This window comes from Amphiura filiformis, chromosome 10, assembly GCF_039555335.1.
Source record: "Amphiura filiformis chromosome 10, Afil_fr2py, whole genome shotgun sequence".
In the NCBI taxonomy this organism is placed as follows: Eukaryota; Metazoa; Echinodermata; class Ophiuroidea; order Amphilepidida; family Amphiuridae; genus Amphiura; species Amphiura filiformis.
In genome coordinates, this window is record NC_092637.1 from 12671051 (window position 1) to 12693828 (window position 22778).

At 36.2% G+C, this 22778-nt stretch overlaps 1 protein-coding gene across 1 annotated transcript; it reads right to left on the reverse strand.

The window, feature by feature from the left end:
* Window positions 1–1807: 1807 nt before the first annotated feature.
* LOC140162516 (melatonin receptor type 1A-like) lies at window positions 1808–6968 on the reverse strand. The gene has a single exon (XM_072185764.1). It carries the CDS (start codon window positions 6270–6272, stop codon window positions 5169–5171), a length of 1104 nt encoding a protein of 367 aa, XP_072041865.1. The 5' UTR covers window positions 6273–6968; the 3' UTR covers window positions 1808–5168.
* Window positions 6969–22778: the final 15810 nt, after the last annotated feature.

The following is a 22778-nucleotide window of genomic DNA, read 5'->3' on the forward strand; positions in this document are numbered from 1 at the left end:
TTTTGTTTTACTGAACTCCCCCTCACCCAATGACCCCTTTTTATTTTCCTGTCACCAAAAGACCCACTTTTTCAAGAATTTTTGACTTTCTAATCTTTCACTAAACATGCTAAATTAAAAAAAAAATCATGTTCAACTTTTCTCAACAGAATACATGTGGACATTTTACATGAAATTGCAATTTAGTATATAGAGAAATTATTTGCATGGGCTCAAACTTTGTCTATAGTATAACTGTGTTTTCTCAGATTTTTTGCCAAATTTTTCTTTTCAAAAAATACATGTTAACGACTTATCCTTCACTTTTTAGCAATTTATACACAAATTTTTTTTTTTTTTACACTTCCGCTGGGATCACTGAACGGGCCAGGTGGTGTATGACGTGCAGTCCCTAAATTCAGTAACTTTTCATCGTCGACCGTGTAATTGAATGGGATTATTTTGAAATTTTAAAACGCTTGAAATATCACAAACAAATAGGCCTATGTTGATAAATAATATAAATACAAGCTAAAACCGTTGGGGTTCGATAATGAACCCCACAAAACTAACTGAGTATATGGAAAATGCCATACGGCCGGGCGGTTTCACGAGTTGCCGGCTCGATCATGTCATCCGCCGCCTAGAACGGGCCTTCAATAGCACTAAGCATTTCATTGTGTCGGTGACGTAAAATCATTATCATTGATTTGCTTGAATAAATACGATAAAGGCCATACATGGACAAAATTCGGTGACAATACTTTATATATACCTAGCAATGTAGTATATTCGTGATTTTTAGCCCTATGCAGTAGGCCTATGTAAAGTTCGTGAATAGTTTGTCCTTGGCCACATGAGTCAGTTGTAGGAATTCAGGTAATTTATCTTTTTTTGATTATTTCCTTCATTCGGTATTATACATGTGCATGTATGATGACTCAAAAACAAAGTACATTGTTATCATAACTTTTAGGTCAAACCACACAATAGCACTAACTGAATAAAATATATTGTTCCTCTTTATGTACGTAGGGCCTACACCAAATCGATATTTTTAGTGCAGTTTGTTAAATGGGGCAAAATTTGTTGGTACATCACAACACAAAAACACTCTTCAATTTTTTTTTTTCAATCTTGAGGCTCCATTCCAAAAACTGGTTTTTTAAATCTTTTTTTTTAATATTTGCCTTAATTTGGTCAAATGACATTTTGAGGCTCCATTCCAAAAACTGGTTTTTAAAATCTTTTTTTTTAAATATTTGCCTTAATTTGGTCAAATGACATTCGACTCTGTGGCACATAGTGTATCGAAGGGTTTGATTAAGATTACAGGACTGGGGTTCCATCCCCATCCAGACAAAAACATTATCTCCCCACTCTACTCAACTTAAGAAGTGACAGGTATGTGCCCATCGGAGTCGCGAATTAGGGACCTATCGGTACAACACGTTGTTTCTTTTAAAAATAGAAATCAAAAGGGTTATTGGGTAGCCGCACCTAAAAAAGAGGGTCATTGTGTATGACTTTTTAAAAAAGGGGGTCATCGGATATATTCGACCTCAAAAAAGGGGACCTATTGACAGGCACATACCGTCACTTCTAAAGTTGAATGCCCCCGGGTTTCCTCCACCTATATATATAGACGAATCTAATTTCACGCATTCCTACACCTCAATGGCAGCCATAGCTGGGTCCCGTATGGGTCCATCTCACCTAAAATGTGAAATGATGCGGCCTCGGCGGGAATTTTAAACTGCATTCCATCACCCGTGTTACACGTTACAGACAAAAGAATGGTGAAAGTTTATTACAACACACTAAAATGTAACATCGATTTTTAAGCGGTTTTAATTCACCCAATCACAACACGAGTTTGGTGCAGGGAGGACACAGTAATGGCCGAATGAATTCTGACCATGCATTACTTGGCTCGTTGGATTCGTCTATATGACACTCATCCCCCATCATGCACCATAACGAATGTTACATTTATAGTATAGATGCTGCAGTTTTCCGCATTTCAAATAAGCCTACTGACAAAAAATTAATTGGTTCTCGTCCCCGCCTTCCTCAAATTCTTGGATTTGTCAGGTATTTTTTTTTAGATTTTTCAATTATTTTTATTCTTTGGAATGTTTTAGGAAAGCTTTAATACAAAAAAAAAGTTTATTAGAGAACATAACAGGGATCATTTCCAAGTCTTTTTGCGCTACTAGGGAATCAGAATCTCACATTTGAAAAAAAAAAAAAAGAAAAAGAAAAAGGGCCTCCTCCTTTCTTCGAGCACTGTTGGGAAAGACCGAAAACTACTAAAAAAGCTAATTTTACATTAAAAAAGAAGTAAAATTCCCCTGGATGAGAACTAAAACATTAATTTTATACGGCCTTACATTAAAAGAGCTATTTCAAAATGCTGTAAAAAACATCAGGGTTATAATTATGGAAAGTTCACTCCTCTCCTCCCGATCCATGTCTCACGTTCTCGAAACACACGAAATAAAAACCATGTATCCATAGACACTCTAAACTTGTGATATCTATAAATTTGTTTATTTTACTACACTGTTAAAAATGTGCAAGCCGTAAGTTTGTGTCAAAATTTAACCAAATACGCGCCACTGTTTAAAAGTGCACTGCACATGTATACTTTTTAATTGTATGGCGATGCGTTCTGAACTTTTTTTTTGAAAAAGCGAGATTCCTCCACTTTTTTCGGGTGGCGAGTTCAAAACGCATCGCCATATAATCCCGGCATATAATAAGTTAATAACACAATTAAATATTCAATATTTGTTGCAGATATGACTCCCAGAATCTGCATGTATGTACAACAATATAAAACAAAATAGTTAAATAAATATGAAAGAATTTCTAACATGTCCATTTTGGAGAACCTTTTACAAGAATGTACATTCCTTTCTTTTTTGCAGGTACATGCAAGTAAAAAATTTGAATACTGTTTAAACGCTGTATAATAAAATCTCAGGGACGCACCATTTGATTTTCGGGGGAGGGGGCGGGCATGGGAGTTTGGGTCGGGCGTAATATTTTTTATTTGGCCGTCAAAGCTGGCGATTTTTTTTTCATGCGCATTTGGCGGCGAAATTTTGGAGGGGATTTTTTTTACTCAAGATCAATGAGGCGATTTTTCCATCTCACTAGTGGGCGAAGTTTTTTTTTTCTTCAAAACACTCCTATGCCCCAGGAAATCAAATGGTGCGCCCCTTAGTATAGCCGGTACATGAACACCTTGTCTGAGGAATAGATTTATACAGGGTGTATCAAAATGTTCAGTTTCCAGGGATTATGAACTTGTAAGACTGTCACATCAAAATACAACATAAGATCCACCTAATTTGTAGCTTATTTTAATAAAGGGTCCTAAAACTGATCATTGATCAGTTCTGATCATTTCAACAAAACCCAATGTTGCATTTAGAAGAAGGAGGCTTTTCATTAAATATCAAAAACTGATGGGTACCAATCATTTTGATACAGCCTGTAAATACCTTGTTTTTATGCTACGATACAGATATGTTATATTTTTAATACAGAGAATACAATAGTGTTTGTCAACAAAAACACGAGCGGTGTGCTCAATGCAAGTTAAAAATCGAGGTTTGAGAACCAGAAAGACGTATCTCACTTTTTGAAGTAAACCACCAGAAATACGTATAACGTCTAAGTTTACTCTTTTTTGGCAGTACCAAAAACTACGTCTTTTTGGTTGTCAACCCTGCCAAAAAGACTTATCTCAAAATTACGTATTTCTGGCGGTGGTTTGCTTCAATGATCCAACAGTGAGTTATGTCTTTCTGGTTCTCAACCCTCTAAATGAGGATTACGATAAAAACGTGTTAAAAAATAAGTAACGTCAAAGTAAGTTAAAATTTAACTGATTTGTGTCGACAATTGGGCTATTCCATATAGCTCCATATACCCCCTGTGGAAGATATGACCATGCAGGCTCACAGATTTCATATGGAGTCACCCATTCGGGTAACCTCATTTAAAATCAAGTTCAAGTGTGGAAGATTAAGGGGGTACTACTACTACACCCTGCCCAATTTTGTGCCTATTTTTGCATTTTTCTCAAACATTATAGCGCATTGGTGACAAGTAAGATATGTACATGTATATTATAGCCTTATAGGGGCAAGAACTACAACTACTGCACTGGAAATTTTATTTCAACACAGACAACAGTTGTGGAGTTACAGTCAAAAATGAGGGAAAACCAATATTTGATCAATAAATCAATAACTACTTGCCTTGAGTTGCTGAATTTTCAGTGCAGTAGTTGTAGTCATTGCCCCTATAATATACATATCTGACTTGTCACCAATGTACACCCATCGAATGTGTGTCATCGGCCCTCAGACACACACACCCCGACATAGAGTTCAGCATTATGTTTTGTTCACATTTTTTAATGTTTACATCCATTATGACAGTTCTAATACCATCAAATGACAACTCAAATACAAAGAATATCAGTTGGCAATTGTAATGTTATGCAATCAAGTTTACAACACTATCTGTCTTACAATGAGCAGAAAGTCACTGAGTCACGCTATTCAAGTACCAATATTGATTACCTCAAGTGGCCTACTGCAGTAACCAGATATAACCATGTGTGATTTCTATGTTATTTTGCAATAACAAAACCATGTTTTCCTTGATTTTGGTATGAAATTGAGCAAATAAATTTCAATGTCATGTCAATTTGGAGTTATTAGGGCAACTAAAACTGATTTGAGGTAAGTTTTATCTGTTTGGAATCTGTATTGACTATTCTGAGGGAATTACTGCAATGTAAACAAACTAACTCATGGCCCATATGAACATGGTGTACTGGTTTTCAGTACCCTGTTTTCCATGGGTGACTGTAGGAACCCATGGATTCGATCTATGTATCACCAATGCGCTGTAATTTTTGAGAAAAATGCAAAAATAGGCACACAATTGGCCAGGGGTGTAGTACCCACTTAAGGTCATGGGATTTCAACTCGAATTGCCCAATAACAATTCGTTGACGTATTATATAAAGTTACACATTACATGCAAAATAAAACATAATTGACTTTACACGGGTGGTTTAATTAACAGCACCGTTAAAAAATGCTAAACTTGCTTTCACAACATGCATTGATGAGACAATATTTAGTGTGAAGCGTCTACTCAAACTATAAATTATTACTGTTCATGTTCACGGTTGTATACTGTCTGTTTGCTTGTGCCATCGTTCTCATGCGTATTATGCTATCAGTCTCTTCATGTATAACCTCTTTCCACATACAAGTTAAAATTTTACCATAAACATTCCTAAAAAGAGGATGTTTTGCATAAATTAACGGATTTATACAACTATTCATCAGCAACAAAGTTGCTACATACGGGACTGCTGGGTCACTGGAGTCCACAACGAGGCTGATCCCATATGGTGTAATGCAGAAGAAAAACGCGCAGACGACATAGAACATGTTTCTTGTAATTTGAACTTGGCGGTGTTTTAATCGTGACGTCACTTCCTTTGATTCCTTACTACCCTTCACACCTTTTGATAATGACAATAAGTTCCTGGTATGTTTACGGATATGATAATAAATAGTTGCGTATGACGTAATAATGATGATGAGAGGTATTGGGTATAATCCAACAGAAGTAATGACATCATAAGTATTTGAATTTTCCACTGAGGATAGCTGGCTGCAGCTACAGTACTTGGAGTTGTACCCTAGACCTCCGATTCCATGTAGCGGTGGTAAGATAAACACACAAAATGGTATAAGCCACGTGAGTGCGATCCAAATTGCGAGCACCCATTTGGGATATAATGTTTTGTCTACCATGTATAGTCTCGTTATCACAACATATCTGTCAATCGCTATGGAGGCGAGGTTATAGAGGCTACATCCAACACATACAAACAAAATTCCAGCTGCAACTGTACAAACTTTTGGATGAATAGGCCAGCCATGATGGCTTATCAAGGCCAATGCATTCCACGGAGTGCACAAGGAGGTGCAAAGATCCGAAACTGCCAAATTAACGACAAAAACATTACTGACAATTTTCAGCTTTTTCGATAAAATCACCGATAAGATAACAAGACTGTTGCCTAATATGCCCAATACAGAAGTACAAAGTACGACGATTGCAACTACGTATCTTTGGGTCATATCGTCGAATACAAATTCATCGTTAGTGTTGTTGTTGGTGGACATGGTCATTGTCACGGTGTTGTTGAAGTCTGTATCCATGTCCATGTATGGCAGAGAATTTGGCATTACTATTATTTCTGGAAATTAAAGTTACTGCTGATGCTCCTAGCCGGACACAGTCACTCTCCAACGAAACTTAAAACTGCTCACGAAAATAATAGTCTGGTATAAACACTGAAGCATGCAGAATAACCCCAATATATGCCTCTCTCTGTAAAGTTTCGGGAAAATAATTCTCCCCGTTGGTGTAGTGGTGAGCTATAGAGAGTGCATGTACTGTATCCTATATTCCAATGTATATCTGTCACAATTTAATAGCGCAAATATACCAACTTTTATCAATAAATTGATCCAACGAAGGCGACGTGAAAACTACACTGACATCGAAACACTTTTGTGACACCTGAATAACCCGATACGATCTATTGAGTTCCAAGGTTGAAGAATTTCTATAGTCTGGTTTTAACAAAGCAAAGCCTCCACTCCAATTTTATGCACTTCCAAAGTTTGATGCAAAAATACCAAATAACAGGTACTTGTTAATCGCTTGGCGATATCAACTGGTTCACTTGAACACGTGAAAAGAATAATTCCATGAAACAACACCACTCCACTTCAAGTTCAAATATATATACTGCATCTAAATGTAAATGATGTCAGATAAATATTTATTTGTCATGACAAATGTTGCAAATATTTATCCTGGTCAACAGTATATAAGGGAAGTCCCCGAAAAAGTTGATTATTTCCGGTGTGCTGAACCATGTACTAGTATATGACTGGACGGTGTACTGCTGAACTCTGCAAAACGCATTTTAAACACGAGTTGTGTGCACGGTTGCCAGTTCTATTTCTTGGCTATGAACATGATGAAAGCGCGGAGCACGATGACGATGACGGAAAAGCGTCAGAATCGCGGCCCGATTTTTATAAAAAAAAAGTGCATTTGAATCAGAGGTGAAGTGAAAGTTCATGAGACAAAATGAAGTTGTCAGAAGTAGCCTAAGGCCTTAAAAAGAAAACTGTTTGATTGGCGAAACATAAAAAATAGGGTAGGTAGGTCGGGATTTGTTTTACTTTTAAAGCTGTAAATTGCGTTTGATAAAGGCCTTGAAATTTGTTTTCTTCTTTAAAAAAAATTAAATTGATTAAAGGAATAATAAATAAATAAATAAATAAATAAATAAATAAATAAATAAATAAATAAATAAATAAATAAATAAATAAATAAATAATAAACAAACAAACAAACAAACAAACAAACAAACAAACTAATTAATTAATTAATTAATTAATTAATTAATTAATTAATTAATTAATTAATTAATTAATTAATTAATTAATTGAATGAATGAATGAATGAATGAAATGAATGAATGAATGAATGAATGAATTAATTAATAAGTTAATTCATTCATTCATTCATTCATTCATTCATTCATTCATTCATTCATTCATTCATTCATTCATCCAATCCACCAATCACATTTTTTTAGGTCTAATAAAATGTTAAGGCAGCTATCCGTCAATCCTAAACTACAGGGTGTCCCAGAAACAAAAAAATACCAGGTGAATGAATTTGGACATAAGTCGAGAAACAAGTAGACATCGGAATCACAAAATTTTAAATGTAGCGCGTAGCTCATTTTATCGTGTATCATATATCTTATGCAAATATTATTTGATTCGGTGCACATGGTTACAATCAACAACAAATCACACACACACACACCCACCCCCACACCCCAAAGCCAAAAAACAAATTATGCAGTCACAGACACACTAATAACATGCGTATATGCACAAAGTCAAAATATAATCTATATAGTCACAAAGTCTACAAGTCAGAAAAGTTCATATTCATTTCATTCGGCTGCGGAGCAGGCGACTACAAAGTTTCTCCATGTACTACGATCTGAAGCCAAAGTTGCAATGGCATCTGGCAGTAGAAAGTTGTCGAAATCCCCCAACAGTTTTTGCACATAAGACAAGTAGGATGTTCTTTGCCTTCCAGGTCTTCTTTTACCATGTAATAGGGTGTAGAGAGTATATCTTCTGCATGGTTCCATCTTCTCTTACCCCACTTGCTGCAACACGTGTACTCTAAAAATTAAAAAAAGGAAATCGACCTACCGACCCACTCCTTTCTACCCCATGTTTGGGCAAACAAACACTTTTTTTTTTGCCTGATGGCAGTTGCATCGGGGCCTGAGATTGGAATTCCAGTTTCCTTTCTCACGAAGTAAGGGCTAAGAGTAAAATTGTACAATTGTGTTTGGGAGTGGCCTTCTCTCTTTCTCTTTTCCTAGCTATTTTCTTCCATTTCTTGCTTTGTTTATCAAAGCTATCTAGGCCAGCATGCATATATTAGCCTACACTGGCTATCCAGGCTTGTGCATTTGTATGAGCTTGGAACGGTCCATGGTTTTCCATGGATTAGCATGTGTTCCTCACGGACCAACCTGGGTAAACAAACAAACAAACAAGCAGTTAGTTCCAACTAAGGATTTAGGATTATGCGTTTTATTTAGCAAACTAAAACCTGACCATGTCCTTTATTATTTTAATTCAAAACTAAAGGATAAGTATTGTAAAATCCCGGAATCGGGAGTAAATCATGTTCAGTAGGCCTAATTAGGTGTGTATAAAACGGATTTCTAGTACGTCACGTCATAAGTTGTAATGGAAAAATAAACATCCCCTCACCTCTGGTCGGCCTTAAAGTTGATGTTTGCGCATGAAACAATTATATTAATTTAACACTTAACTTATTTAGAGTCGGGTTTCAAGGAAACCACCGAGTAAACAGGTGGCATAAATCCAGCGAGGGATTTCCCCGTGGTTGACGTATTGTTGCTATAAATAAACATAAACAATGATAACAAATACTTAGACTAGAGTAAACAACGACTAAATCTACCCGCGAAGTGGAGGTTGGCATAAAATTAACAAAAGTATATTAAAAGACTATTAAAAGCGAGGAAAAAAGCTGTTCTACGGGCCTGACCGACCCAGATTTTCCGTTTTAGAGATTTAAAAAAGTAGCTCAGGGCATATGCATGTAAAATTTCGTAAAAAATCAGCCGTATTTTTGGCTAAAAGTGCTAAAAGTGGACTGGATTTGACGGAAATAGTTGTATGCATGTAACATGTAAAATCAGGCTGAGTTGTTTTGGGTAAAAATTTGATTTATTTTGACTGGAAAAAACTTTTAAGCGTGGAAAAGGAAGGAAAAAAATTGCCAAAAAATAAATTCATTTACAGATTTGGGTGATTTTTAGAGTCATTATCATGATTATTGTACAAAAACATACAATACGATGTGTGGTGCAAAAGGGTAACCCCGAACAAGCACAAGGCCCACAAACTGGGTCCCTTATCACTCTCAGAAAAAAAGGTTCAACTTAGAACCTTTTTTTGTCCTGTATGCAGAACCCTAAGCAGTAATAAGGTTCTAAAAAGAACCTTAACTAGTGGCAAATGGTGGTCATAGACCACAAACCTAGCTGGGGATGTTGGTGTTGTGGAGGTATCTGACCCCTACAAAATGTTCCAAAAATGCTCCCCTGGTCATGGGGTTTGTTTTCACCGAGTTTGAGTCCCGTACTCCTAACAGATGTCCAAAAAATTCAATTCTAAGATTTGACCCCAGATGACCTTTGACCTGACCTATGCATGATGTTCCATAATGTTCCCCTGGTCTTGAGGTTTGTTGTCACCATGTTTGAGCCCCGTACCTCTTACAGATATCCAGAAAATGAAATTCTACGATTTGACCCCAGATGACCTTTGACATGACCCTTGCACAGTGTTCCAAAATGTTCCCCAGGTCAGTAAGTTTGTTGTTGTGGAGTTTGAGCCCCGTAGAAAATTTGACCTCTACATGACCTTTGACCTGACCCCTGCAAAATGTTCCCCTGGTCATGAGATTTGTTGTCACTGAGTTTGAACCCCCATACCCCTTGCAGATATCCAGAAAATGAAGTTATAAAGATTTGACATCAGATAACCTTTGACCTGACCCCTGCAAAGTGTTCCAACATGTTCCCCTGATCATTAAGTTTGTTGTCACCAAGTTTGAGCCCCGTACCCCTTACAGATGTCCAGGAAATGCATTTCTAAAATTTGACCTCTGCATGACCTTTGACCTGACCCCCGCAAAATGTTCCCCTGGTCATGAGATTTATTGTATCGAGTTTGAGCCCCATACTCCTTACAGATGTCCAGATAATGCAATTGTAAGATTTTACCCCTTAATGACCTTTGACCCCAATTCTGTGTGCAAGGTATGGGCACTGGGTAAAGCCGATGCACATGTGTAAGTGACGTCATTGTGCTATGTAATATGTGGCAGAAGAAGCATTTTGGAAGTATTTGGTTATATACCGAAAATGCCCCTTTAATGACCTTTGATCCCAATTCTGTTTGCACCCTATGGGCACTGGATATAGGCAATACATATGTGCAAGTTACGTAATTGTAGGGTGTAACATGTAGGAGGAGAAGCATTTTGAAATTTGTTGCCAGAATAAGAAGAAAGAAAGAACTAGATCTGGTTACAGATCTGGACCTAGCCGGGGCCGGAAATGTCAGTCTTAACTTAAAGCTTGACATTTGACCGGCTATTATGGACATCTCACACCATTAATGGTGCATCACTGTAGCATGTAGGGGCTTTATCCGTCTTCCATAGGCTGAGATACAGCTACTTTTCCGTAATTTTAAACATTTTTTGCAAATTTGACGTTTTGACCTCCTTAATGACCTTTGACCCCAATATAAAAAAAAAACCTTATATACACCGAGAAAATGCATTGTTACAGTTTAAATTAAAAAATCTACTATGCTTAGTTATGGAGATAAAATTCTTGAAGTTATTTAGCTTAAAACCGGAAATGACGTCTAAATGACCTTTGACCAAAAAATAAAAATACCGTGCATACATCGGGTATCACTAATACATATATGAAATTAATGTCACTCTGGTCTGGTTATGTTTTGAGATATAAAAAAATGAACATATTTGATGATTTTTGGTTTTTGACCGGAAGCGACCCCTTAATGACCTTTGACCCCAAAACTGTAGACACCCCAAAGACCCTGGTTGGTAGCAATGCATGTGGCTAATGACAACACTCTGCTGTGTAATTTGTAAAGACAGTGATTTTTGAATATTTTTAGCTTTCAGACCGGAAATGACCCCTTAATGACCTTTGACCCAAATTCTGTGAATAATTTATAGGCACTGGATATAGCCGATGCATATGTGCAAGTGACGTCATTATATGATGTAACATGTAGGAGAAGAAGCATTTTGAAGATATTTGGTTTTATACCGGAAATGACCCCTTAATGACCTTTGACCCCAAATTTGTGAATATCCTATAGACACTGGATATAGCCGATGCATATGTGCAAGTGACGTCATTGTAGGATGTAACATGTAAGAGAAGAAGCATTTTGAAATTTGTTGCCAGAAGAAAGAAGCAGAAGAAGAAAGAAGAAAGATCCGATAGCATCACAAGACCTAGCCGGTGTCCCGGCTAGGTAAGAATCGGAGAGCATTACAGTACCTAGCTGGGGGGTGTAAACCCCCCAGCTAGGTAAAAAGTTCTATAAAGAACCTTAAATATTTAAATAAGCCTGGTGACATTCTAATTCATTCATTTCGTTTCGTTTCTTGGCTACAGAACTTTTTTGCTTCTACAAAGAACCCAATTGAAACCCAATGGGTTTCTTTGTAGAACTAAAAAAGTTCTGTAGCCAAGAAAAAGGTTCTTTGTAGAACCTTAAGCTTGAAAAACCTTTAAGGAATCTTAAAGAAAGAACCCTCAAAAGGTTCTAAGTAGAACAGAAAAAAATGTTCTTTATCCAAGAAAATGATTTTTTAGTACCAAAAAGGGTTTTACTTTTCTTAACTTTGTGAAGAGTCCCTGAATGAATGAATTAGAATGTCCCCAGGCCTATTTAAAGATTTTAAGGTTCTTTATAGAACTTTTTAAGGTTCTTTTTAGAACCTTATTACTGCTTAGGGTTCTGCATACAGGACAAAAAAAGGTTCTAAGTTGAACCTTTTTTTCTGAGAGTGTATACACACAATCCCATCAAACTAAAAGAACAAAAATATGAACATTATGCAGAACATTGACCAGATATGCCAGAGTATAAAATTCAAATACGTTAAGAGAGCGAATTACAACGTTTACACGGTCTTTTTGTGGGACATAAGAGCACATCAGACATATTGAATTGCATTCTGAATACAAAGAATGTCCTTTTGATTTTTGAAATTCGCGATATAATAAAAATTTTATGGCAAATTATTAAAAATTATATTTTTGATATTTTACCTGAAAATATTAGGTCTTTTGGGGAAAAATGCATATAACAGGTCAACATTTTCAACTTGATGATCGGCTTTTCCTCCCATGCAGCTACATATATACACCTTTTAAGGTGTATAGCTTAAAAGTGCATATATTATTAGACTTATAACGTTTACTTTGAGGACTTTTAAATATCAAAAATATACTCTCACATCCTGACCCACGGGAAGGGAACAAACGTCTGTGAGAGCCCAATACGTAACAAAATCCCAGTACGTATCAATTTGATACGTATTGGGCTCAACCTCTTCTACCTAGAACAAAAAGTGGCAAAAAATAAATCATCCCGCCCAATACGTAACAACACTAAAATTTAATTAAAATTACTTAATTCATACTCCCTCCCTCTGTAGTGGTTTTTGTTACGTATTGGGCTCTATACATTTTTTGTTACGTATTGGGCTCCGGTTGTTTTTCAAGCAAATTATGGATATTATGTGCATGTGTTTTTATAGAAGTACTTTATATTGACCCAGTAACTCATTTTGAGTCTTTCTAGAACAAAATATTTGACAGTGTTTTATCTTTAGACTTGGAATTTAATTGTTACGTATTGGCCTCTGGTTATTTTAAAAGGAAATTATCATGATTAGGTGCATGTTTTTGTTATAGAATTACTTTATATTGACTCAGTAACTCATTGTGAATCATTTTGAGTCTTTCTAGAAAATATTTTTCGACAGTGTTTTTTCTCTAGACATAATTTTTTGTTACGTATTGGGCTCTGGTTATTTTTAAAACAAATTATGGGTTTAGGTGGATGTTTTTGTCATAGAATTACTTTATATTGATCCAGTAAATCATTTTTTCATTCTAGAAAAAAAATTCGAGTGGTTCTAATTTTTTGTTACGTATTGGGCTGTAGGTATACATTTTAATGCGTTTTAGAGGTTACACTGTCGGAAAAGCTCTTTTATCCGGATTTTTCGCATATATGGACATGACTTGACCTCCGGTTAATATTTATCGAAGAAAGAAAAAAATTCGAGTGGGTCTAATTTTTTGTTACGTATTGGGCTCTGTATATTTTTTATGCGTTTTGAGGTAACATTGTCGGAAAAACTCTTTCATCCGGATTTTTTCGCATATATGGACATGACCTGACCTCCAGTTAATATTTATCGAAGAAAGAAACAAATTCGAGTGGGTCTAATTTTTTGTTACGTTATGCGTTTTGGAGGTTACACTGTCGGAAAAGCTCTTTTATCCGGATTTTTTCTCATATATGGACATGACATGACCTCCAGTTAATATTTATCGAAGAAAGAAAAAAATCGAGCGGGTCTAATTTTTTGTTACGTATTGGGCTCTATACATTTTTTATGCGTTTTGGAGGTTACACTGTCGGAAAAGCTCTTTTATCCGGATTTTTTCTCATATATGGACATGACTTGACATCCGGTTAATATTTATCGAAGAAAGAAAAACATTCGAGTGGGTCTAATTTTTTGTTACGTATTGGGCTCTATACATTTTTTTATGCGTTTTGGAGGTTACACTGTCGGAAAAGCTCTTTTATCCGGATTTTTTCGCATATATGGACATGACCTGACCTCCAGTTAATATTTATCGAAGAAAGAAAAAAAACCCGAATGGGTCTAATTTTTGTTACGTTATGCGTTTTGGAGGTTACACTGTCGAAAAAGCTCTTTTATCCGGATTTTTTCTCATATATGGACATGACTTGACATCCGGTTAATATTTATCGAAGAAAGAAAACAATTCGAGTGGGTCTAATTTTTTGTTACGTATTGGGCTCTGTATATTTTTTATGCGTTTTTGAGGTAACACTGTCGGAAAAACTCTTTTATCCGGATTTTTCGCATATATGGACATGACCTGACCTCCAGTTAATATTTATCGAAGAAAGAAAAAAAAATCGAGTGGGTCTAATTTTTTGTTACGTATTGGGCTCTGTATATTTTTTATGCGTTTTGAGGTTACACTGTCGGAAAAGCTCTTTTATCCGGATTTTTTCTCATATATGGACATGACTTGACCTCCAGTTAATATTTATCGAAAGAAAAAAATTCGAGTGGGTCTAATTTTTTGTTACGTATTGGGCTCTATACATTTTTTATGCGTTTTTGAGGTTACACTGTCGGAAAAGCTCTTTTATCCGGATTTTTTCTCATATATGGACATGACTTGACCTCCAGTTAATATTTATCGAAGAAAGAAAAAAAATCGAGCGGGTCTAATTTTTTGTTACGTTATGCGTTTTGGAGGTTACACTGTCGGAAAAGCTCTTTTATCCGGATATTTTCTCATATATGGACATGACTTGACATCCGGTTAATATTTATCGAAGAAAGAAAAAAATTCGAGTGGGTCTAATTTTTTGTTACGTATTGGGCTCTTTACATTTTTATGCGTTTTGGAGGTTACACTGTCGGAAAAGCTCTTTTTTCCGGATTTTTTTTCTCATATATGGACATGACTTGACCTCCAGTTAATATTTATCGAAGAAAGACAAAAATTCGAGTGGGTCTAATTTTTTGTAACGTATTGGGCTCTATACATTTTTTATGCGTTTTGGAGGTTACACTGTCGGAAAAGCTCTTTTATCCGGATTTTTTTTTCGCATATATGGACATGACCTGACCTCCAGTTAATATTTATCGAAGAAAGAAAAAATTCGAGTGAGTCTAATTTTTTGTAACGTATTGGGCTCTATACATTTTATATGCGTTTTGGAGGTAACACTGTCGGAAAAGCTCTTTTATCCGGATTTCTTCGCATATATGGACATGACCTGACCTCCAGTTAATATTTATCGAAGAAAGAAAAAAAATCGAGTGGGTGAAGCAATATCCGTGTAACAAATCGCTTGATAAAACCATAGTGCAGTTATGTCCACGACAAATTCACCGTGACCTTTCCAACCATAAACCCGCTTAGTGATGATTAAACCATGCTATGCAGTACTAAACCATTATAGTAATCGATTGTCCAATGCAAATTTATTACCACGTGATAATATAACAGTCAAGTTAGCTCAATCGTTAAGGCGTTCGACTATGGTGCGAGAGGTTGCGGGTTCGAACCCTGGCGGTGCCTAGTACGCTCTCGTGGAAAAATTGAGTTAGCTTGAAATTCCCTGGACAAGGAACTCACTGCTAATTTGTCTCGTTGTAACCCGTACGAAACTCGGGGAGCTGATCCTGGTTGCGATGGTTATTTGTGGAATGTCTAGGGTGTGCGCTCTTGAAGCAGCAAAGTCCCTGAATTGTTGTTTAATGGTTTATGGAATGATGTGGGGCCATAGTGGTCAGCGACAACCTGTAAAGTGTGCTGAGGCTTGTGGATCAACGTCTAGGCGTTGTGCCTGTGCGTAGCGCACTATAAATCACTGCGCTTTTTTTTTTTTTTTTTATAAATCCAAGACCGCTACGGTCGACTAATCCAATCGATAATGATGCTATTGACATGTACGGGCGGAGCTCCACTGACCGAGTTTTGGGGTATTTTGCAATGGTTTGCTGTCATTTACTCATCAAGGTGGTCCCCGTTATTATAAGGACTATGCTAATGATTTAAAGATTGACATGTAGAGAATAATTGACAGAAAGTACTAAGTTTGTACGGTTTCGTGACACTCCTCTTCCAAATGCGACCAAGCCAGGGCGGTCCGGTGAAGCAAAATGTGCATTGGAATACCACGGGAGTTTGGATATAGATGGTAGGATTTCTTTCTCATACAAATGTATGGTCCCTCGTTATTGAAGAATGTACCGGGTTAAAAACTCAGAAATTTTGAAAAGAATAAGTACTTGGAACATAGAGCAAGTACGAAAATCATAGCTTTTATACTTTTTGATATATGACGCTAACTAGTTAATCTCCTATATCTACAACACAGCGCTACCAGTAGGGGTCAATGGCCTATTGTGATTGCCCCTGTGTTGTGTACATACATGTAGGCAACAATAACTGCATGATGCACCGAACAAACTTTGAGATGAGTGTTGTGTGAGATGTGTGCAGTCCCACACAGAGTGTCCTGGGCTGTCCCACAATCTTGGTTCGGTTCCGTCTTTGGATAATGGAATGATACATAATTACATACGACCTATGAACAAAAAGTTCTGTAACCCCATTAACCCGCCCCAGTTTCAAATTCCGCTTCTAAAATAGGCCTACTCCGTGCCAAAAATCCATTCTTCTTTCTCCACAAATCAATGTCAATGATTACACACACTGTCGCGATGTCGGATCATGCGGCGATCTTTTGTGCGTAATTATAGAGGGCCAGGGGATTTACTTAAATTGAAGAAATCAAAGAGCCCTAGAAATAAAAATTGTAGTGTAATGATTAACAGACACTATTATTTCTTTTAATGAAAAAAAATTGTAATCGAAAACCCAGTAACCAGTAACCAAACATTGAACTGATTAATAATCTTACATAGTCTTCATTACCAGTCATTATCTACGGATCCGAGGATAGGAGGGTCTAAAAGAAAGCCGGTGGACTGTGATTAAACGCGGGAATAAACTGCATAGAAGAACGAATAAAAGGAGAGAAACGTAGAGATATAGGCCTAAACAAAGAAAGAACGTGATGGTTAACGTATAAAGAAGAGGGGAAGGAGAAAAAGAGAAAACGGAGAGAGACAGGGCGGCCGTAAACAAAATGGACTCTGGTCGGACATAATGACTCCATCCCCTTTAGAAGAAAATGACAGCCCCGTGAGACCACCGCTTCCGAAATTTTATCGGCGCTTGATTCAATTTCGGACTGTATTTTGTGAAAATTTGAGTATAGTTATTTAGGCCTACATTGTTGACAAATATGAAAAACACATGAGGCCAATTTAATGTTTAGCGTACAGTCCTTTTAGAAAAAAAGGACATTGACATGGCCCAAAATGGGGTTAATTTGAAGTCTAAAATAAACCAAAAGGAAATTGCAAACTGTATTTTTTTTCATTTCTGTCGACTGAGCAGGAGAGGGGAACTTGCCACTCTGCCCCAGGGCGATACTCCATTGGTGCTGATTTAGGGTGTGGTGCGGAGGGGTAATCGGACACGCACATATTTTTTCAATCTTGCTAAATTATTACTTCAGTGTCTATTTCGTGTAATTGATCTTTTCGGTGAACCCATAAGCCTTTGCGATTACACCTGATATGTCGTCATTTGACTTCAGTACGCGTCAGGCCGATGCGAACATCGTTTTTAGCAAACATCGTTACTGCGCATTGTATATAAGTCGACGTGACGTCAAATAACGACATCTCAGGTGTACTCGCAAAGGCTTATGGGATTTACCGAAAATAATTGGATGCTGGGATATGTTTTTAAACATAAAATACATTTTTATAACTGGTATTATTGATGTTTGGTTACACATTTGATGTTGTTTCAGTTATAATATGCTAGCATATTAGGCCAAAAAAACTAAATTGTTGTCTTGCCCTCCCAAGCCTAAAATCTGGTGGTACAGCCGGTCGGATTTTTTTTACCAACTCAACCATTTGATACCTACTATTTCACAGTAACATGAGTGAAGAGAGGCAAATGCATAATATCGGCTGTATTTTCTACCCGATGTTGAATATTTTATTGAAGTAAATAATATCAAGGCCCTTCACAATTAACTCTTAGTTTACTGATTAAATTTTTAAAAAATTTTTATTATTTTTTTTTTACCCAAAAAAACCGGGCCCATAATTATTTTCGCGATTTTGACCCGGCCGCGGATGGCAACACAACAACTGTTTTTTACCTAATCATAACACTTGTATATCGAGCTAATCTCGTAAGAGGGATACACACATATTTTCATTTAAATGTTTACGACTTTTTATTGTTTCCGGCATATAAAATCTTACTTTGGTTATGAGTTCACCTACAAAAATATGGAAAATGTATAAAAAACAACAGTGTAGGTAACATTTAAATGTACAATTATGCTAAGCTTGAAGAAGCTATCATTTTATACAGGACAGAAGTTATAAGAGTGGAGGTAGAACTTTTGAATGGCCCTCGTATATCAAGGAGGTTCAACGCCCCTGGGAAAAATGCCACAATGAAATAAAATATGAAATATAATCTTCAGTAGATAGCAATGACTTCACAGAACAATCTGCTTCACATAGCCATCAGCAACCCCAGTAAATAAATATGACTTTACATAGCCATCAGCTTATATCAATAGATGACAATGACTTTATATGACCATTTCTAAATTGGCAAATACTGTATCAAGTTGACAATTGATATAGGGCCGTAACCCTCACCCTAACCTTTAACCCTAACCCTAAGCCCTATAACTATAAATCTTAACCCAAGTCCCAAACCAAAACCCTAACCACAAGCAGTGCCCTTACCCTTACGCTCTGAAAACCTTAACCCGAATATCCTCAACCATTACCCTAAGTCCAAACCCTAAACCCTAACCATAACTAATTCGGTGGGTTGGCATTGTATTTAGCAGTTCAGCATATAGGGGGCGAAATGTCAGGTACGCGAAGTGTCCTATTTCCCTTTAGTAGATACGTGGTGTGTGAGCACTATGTTCAGCATGTAGGGGGTGAAATGGTAGGGATGCGAAATATCCTGTTTCCCTTTAGTAGGTGAGAATAACTTCACAGAGCCATCAGCTAACCCCGGTATATAGCATTAACTTTACATAGCCATTAGCTATCTTCAGCAGATAGCAAAGACTTCACATAGCCATCCGCTAATATCAGTAGGTAGCACTGACATCACATATATCCATTAGCTATCTTCAGTAGATAGAAATGACTTCACATAGTCATCAGCTATCTTTAGTAGATATTAATGACTTCACATAGCCATCAGCTAACCTCGGTAGATAACAATGACCTCACAGAGCAACCAGCTATCTTTAGTAGATAGCAATGACTTCATAATAGCCATCGGCTTTCTTTAGTAGCTGACAATTACTCCATATTAGACATCAGCTATCTTCAGTAGATAATAATAACTTCAAATAACAATGACTTCATATAGAGCCATCAGCTATCTTGAATAATTAGCAATAACTTCACATAGCCATCAGCTAACCTCAGTAGATAGCAATGACATCACATAGCAGTCACAATTTAGTCATTTTTGGCGATATTAGCAACTTGAAAAAAATTGACTAATTATTTTTGAAATTTTAGTTTAAAGCAATAAAAGGGGTCATCGGATATGCATGGGGTAGTAATTTCAAATTTTGTGTTCATTCAAGACATTTGATTTTGGTTTTTTTTTTGCAGCTTTGGCCCAAAAATGTAATTTTTACATGGTAAATGTTTGCAAAATGGAAAGTATATCAAGTTGCGATGGATATTTGGATCAAAAGTCTATACAAACATTTTTCTGAGACCTCTGAATTTTGACCTATGAACTCTTGAAATTAAAAGTGGGCACTATTGCGTGTTTTTAGTGATGGAGCCTCTTTTATAATCTTGAGCAGTTTCTTGCATTACAAAAGTTTGTATTAAACTTTATATTATTGATATACAAGCTTTAATTTTAAGCTATTATGAGCATTCAAAGTGAAGGCAGTTTCCATGGCAACGGCCATATATACTCATTTTAAAGCAAATTCTCCCAGTAAAATTGAGCAAATTTCTCAGTAAAATAAAAAATGGGAGTAAATGGGGCCACGATCTAGAGAAGGGGCAAGTTTTGAGAGGAAAATAATAGTAATAAAACGGTCAACCCTCTTAAGAATGTAAGTATTAAAATAACACCTTTTCTGGCCCACCAGGATAATTATAATTTATAATTTTTTCATAATTTCTCCATTTTTATAACGTGCGTCACCCAATAGGATTTGCACACACGTTTAAATAGCTTGATATCAAATTATATCAGTGACATTAACAAATATCGTATATTGGACATATTTTTCGTATAATTACTCACGATATTCGCCCATTGGCTTACTGAACAGAGCTAGATAATTATTATCTTGTGTAATAAAAATCGATGATCGAATATAACTTTTTCGCAAGGTACCGATACCAATATGAATATCCGATTCATAATAAATTGTAAGTATGGGATAATACTGGACACTTCCCCCCGCACACTTTCATCCCAGCACACTCTCATCCCGTACGCATTCGCCCTCTAAATAACAAGCTATTCTATGTTCAAAATGGGAAGAATGGACCGGTCGGTCCAGTCGATTTTTTTTAAACCTTCAGCTTTTAAAAATCCTAACAAGTATTAAATACTGCTTCATCCATTAGGGACATTGTCAATTTTTAATACTGAATAGGCTTGTTAGATAATCAATTAAGACAAGTCTTTCAAAAAAAAAAAAAAAAAAAAAAAAAACATTTAGTTTCTATATCTGTACAAATTTTAAAATAAATCCTAACTCGATTTTTTTTTTTCTTCGATAAATGTTGGAGGTCAAGACTAAATGCGAAAAAATCCTGAAAAAAAGAACTTTTTCGACAGTGTCGGAGCCAAAACGCATAACGTAACAATTAGAACCTCTCCACCTTTTCCTTTCTTCGATAGGTATTAACCATAAGTCAGGTCAACTCCATTTATGCAAAAAATTCCGGAATGGAGACTTTTCTGAGAGTGTCGGAGTCAAAACGTATAACGTAACAAAACAATTAGACCCCCTTGAATTTTTTTCTTTCTTCGATAAATATTAACCGGAGGTGAGGTCAAGTTCATACATGCGAAAAATTCGGGATAAAAGAACTTTTCCGACAGTGTAACTTCCAAAACGCATAACGTAACAAAAAATAAGATCCACTCGAGTTTTTGTTCTTTCTTCGATAAATATTAACCGGAGGTCAAGTCATGTCCATATATGCGAAAAAATCCGGACTAAAGAGCTTTTCCGACAATGTAACCTCCAAAACGCACAAAAATGTATAGAGCCCAATACGTAACAAAAAATTAGAACCATTCGAATTTTTTCTTTCTTCGATAAATATTAACTGGAGGTCAAGTCATGTCCATATATGCGAAAAAATCCGGATAAAAGAGCTTTTCCAACGGTCTAACCTCCAAAACGCATAAAAAAATGTTTGGAGCCCAATACGTAACAAAAAATTAGAACCAATCGATTTTTTTTTCATTCTTCGATAAAAATTAACCGGAGGTCAAGTCATGTCCATATATGCGAAAAAATCCGGATAAAAGAGCCTTTCCGACAGTGTAACCACCAAAACGCATAAAAAATGTATGGCGCCCAATACGTAACAAAAATTTAGAACCACTCGAATTTTTCTCTTTCTTCGATAAAATATTAACATATATGTCCATATATGCGAAAAAAAATCCGGATAAAAGACCTTTTCCGACAGTGTAACCACCAAAACGCATAAAAAATGAATGGCGCCCAATACGTAACAAAAATTTAGAACCACTCGAATTTTTCTCTTTCTTCGATAAAATATTAACATATATGTCCATATATGCGAAAAAAAATCCGGATAAAAGAGCTTTTCCGACAGTGTAACCTCCAAAACGCATAACGTAACAAATAATATGACCCACTCGAATTTGTTTCTTTCTTCGATAAATATTAACTGGAGGTCAGGTCAGGTCCATATATGCGAAAAAATCCGGATAAAAGAGCTTTTCCGACAGTTTAACCTCCAAAACGCATTACGTAGCAATAAATTAGACCCACTCGAATTTTTTTTTCTTTCTTCGATCAATATTAACTGGAGGTCAGGTCCTGTCCATATATTGCGAAAAAATCCGGATAAAAGAGCTTTTCCGACATTGTTACCTCAAAAACGCATAAAAAATATATAGAGCCCAATACGTAACAAAAAATTAGGTCAGATCATGTCCATATATGCGAAAAAATCCGGATAAAAGAGCTTTTCCGACAGTGTAACCTCCAAAACGCATAAAAAATGTATAGAGCCCAATACGTAACAAAAAATTAGACTCACTCGAATTTTTTCTTTCTTCGATAAATATTAACTGGAGGTCAGGTCATGTCCATATATGCGAAAAAAATCCGGATAAAAGAGCTTTTCCGACAGTGTAACCTCCAAAACGCATTACGTAACAAAAAATTAGACTCACTCGAATTTTTTTCTTTCTTCGATAAATATTAACTGGAGGTCAGGTCATGTCCATATATGCGAAAAAATCCGGATAAAAGAGCTTTTCCGACAGTGTAACCTCCAAAACGCATTACGTAACAAAAAATTAGACTCACTCGAATTTTTTTTTTTCT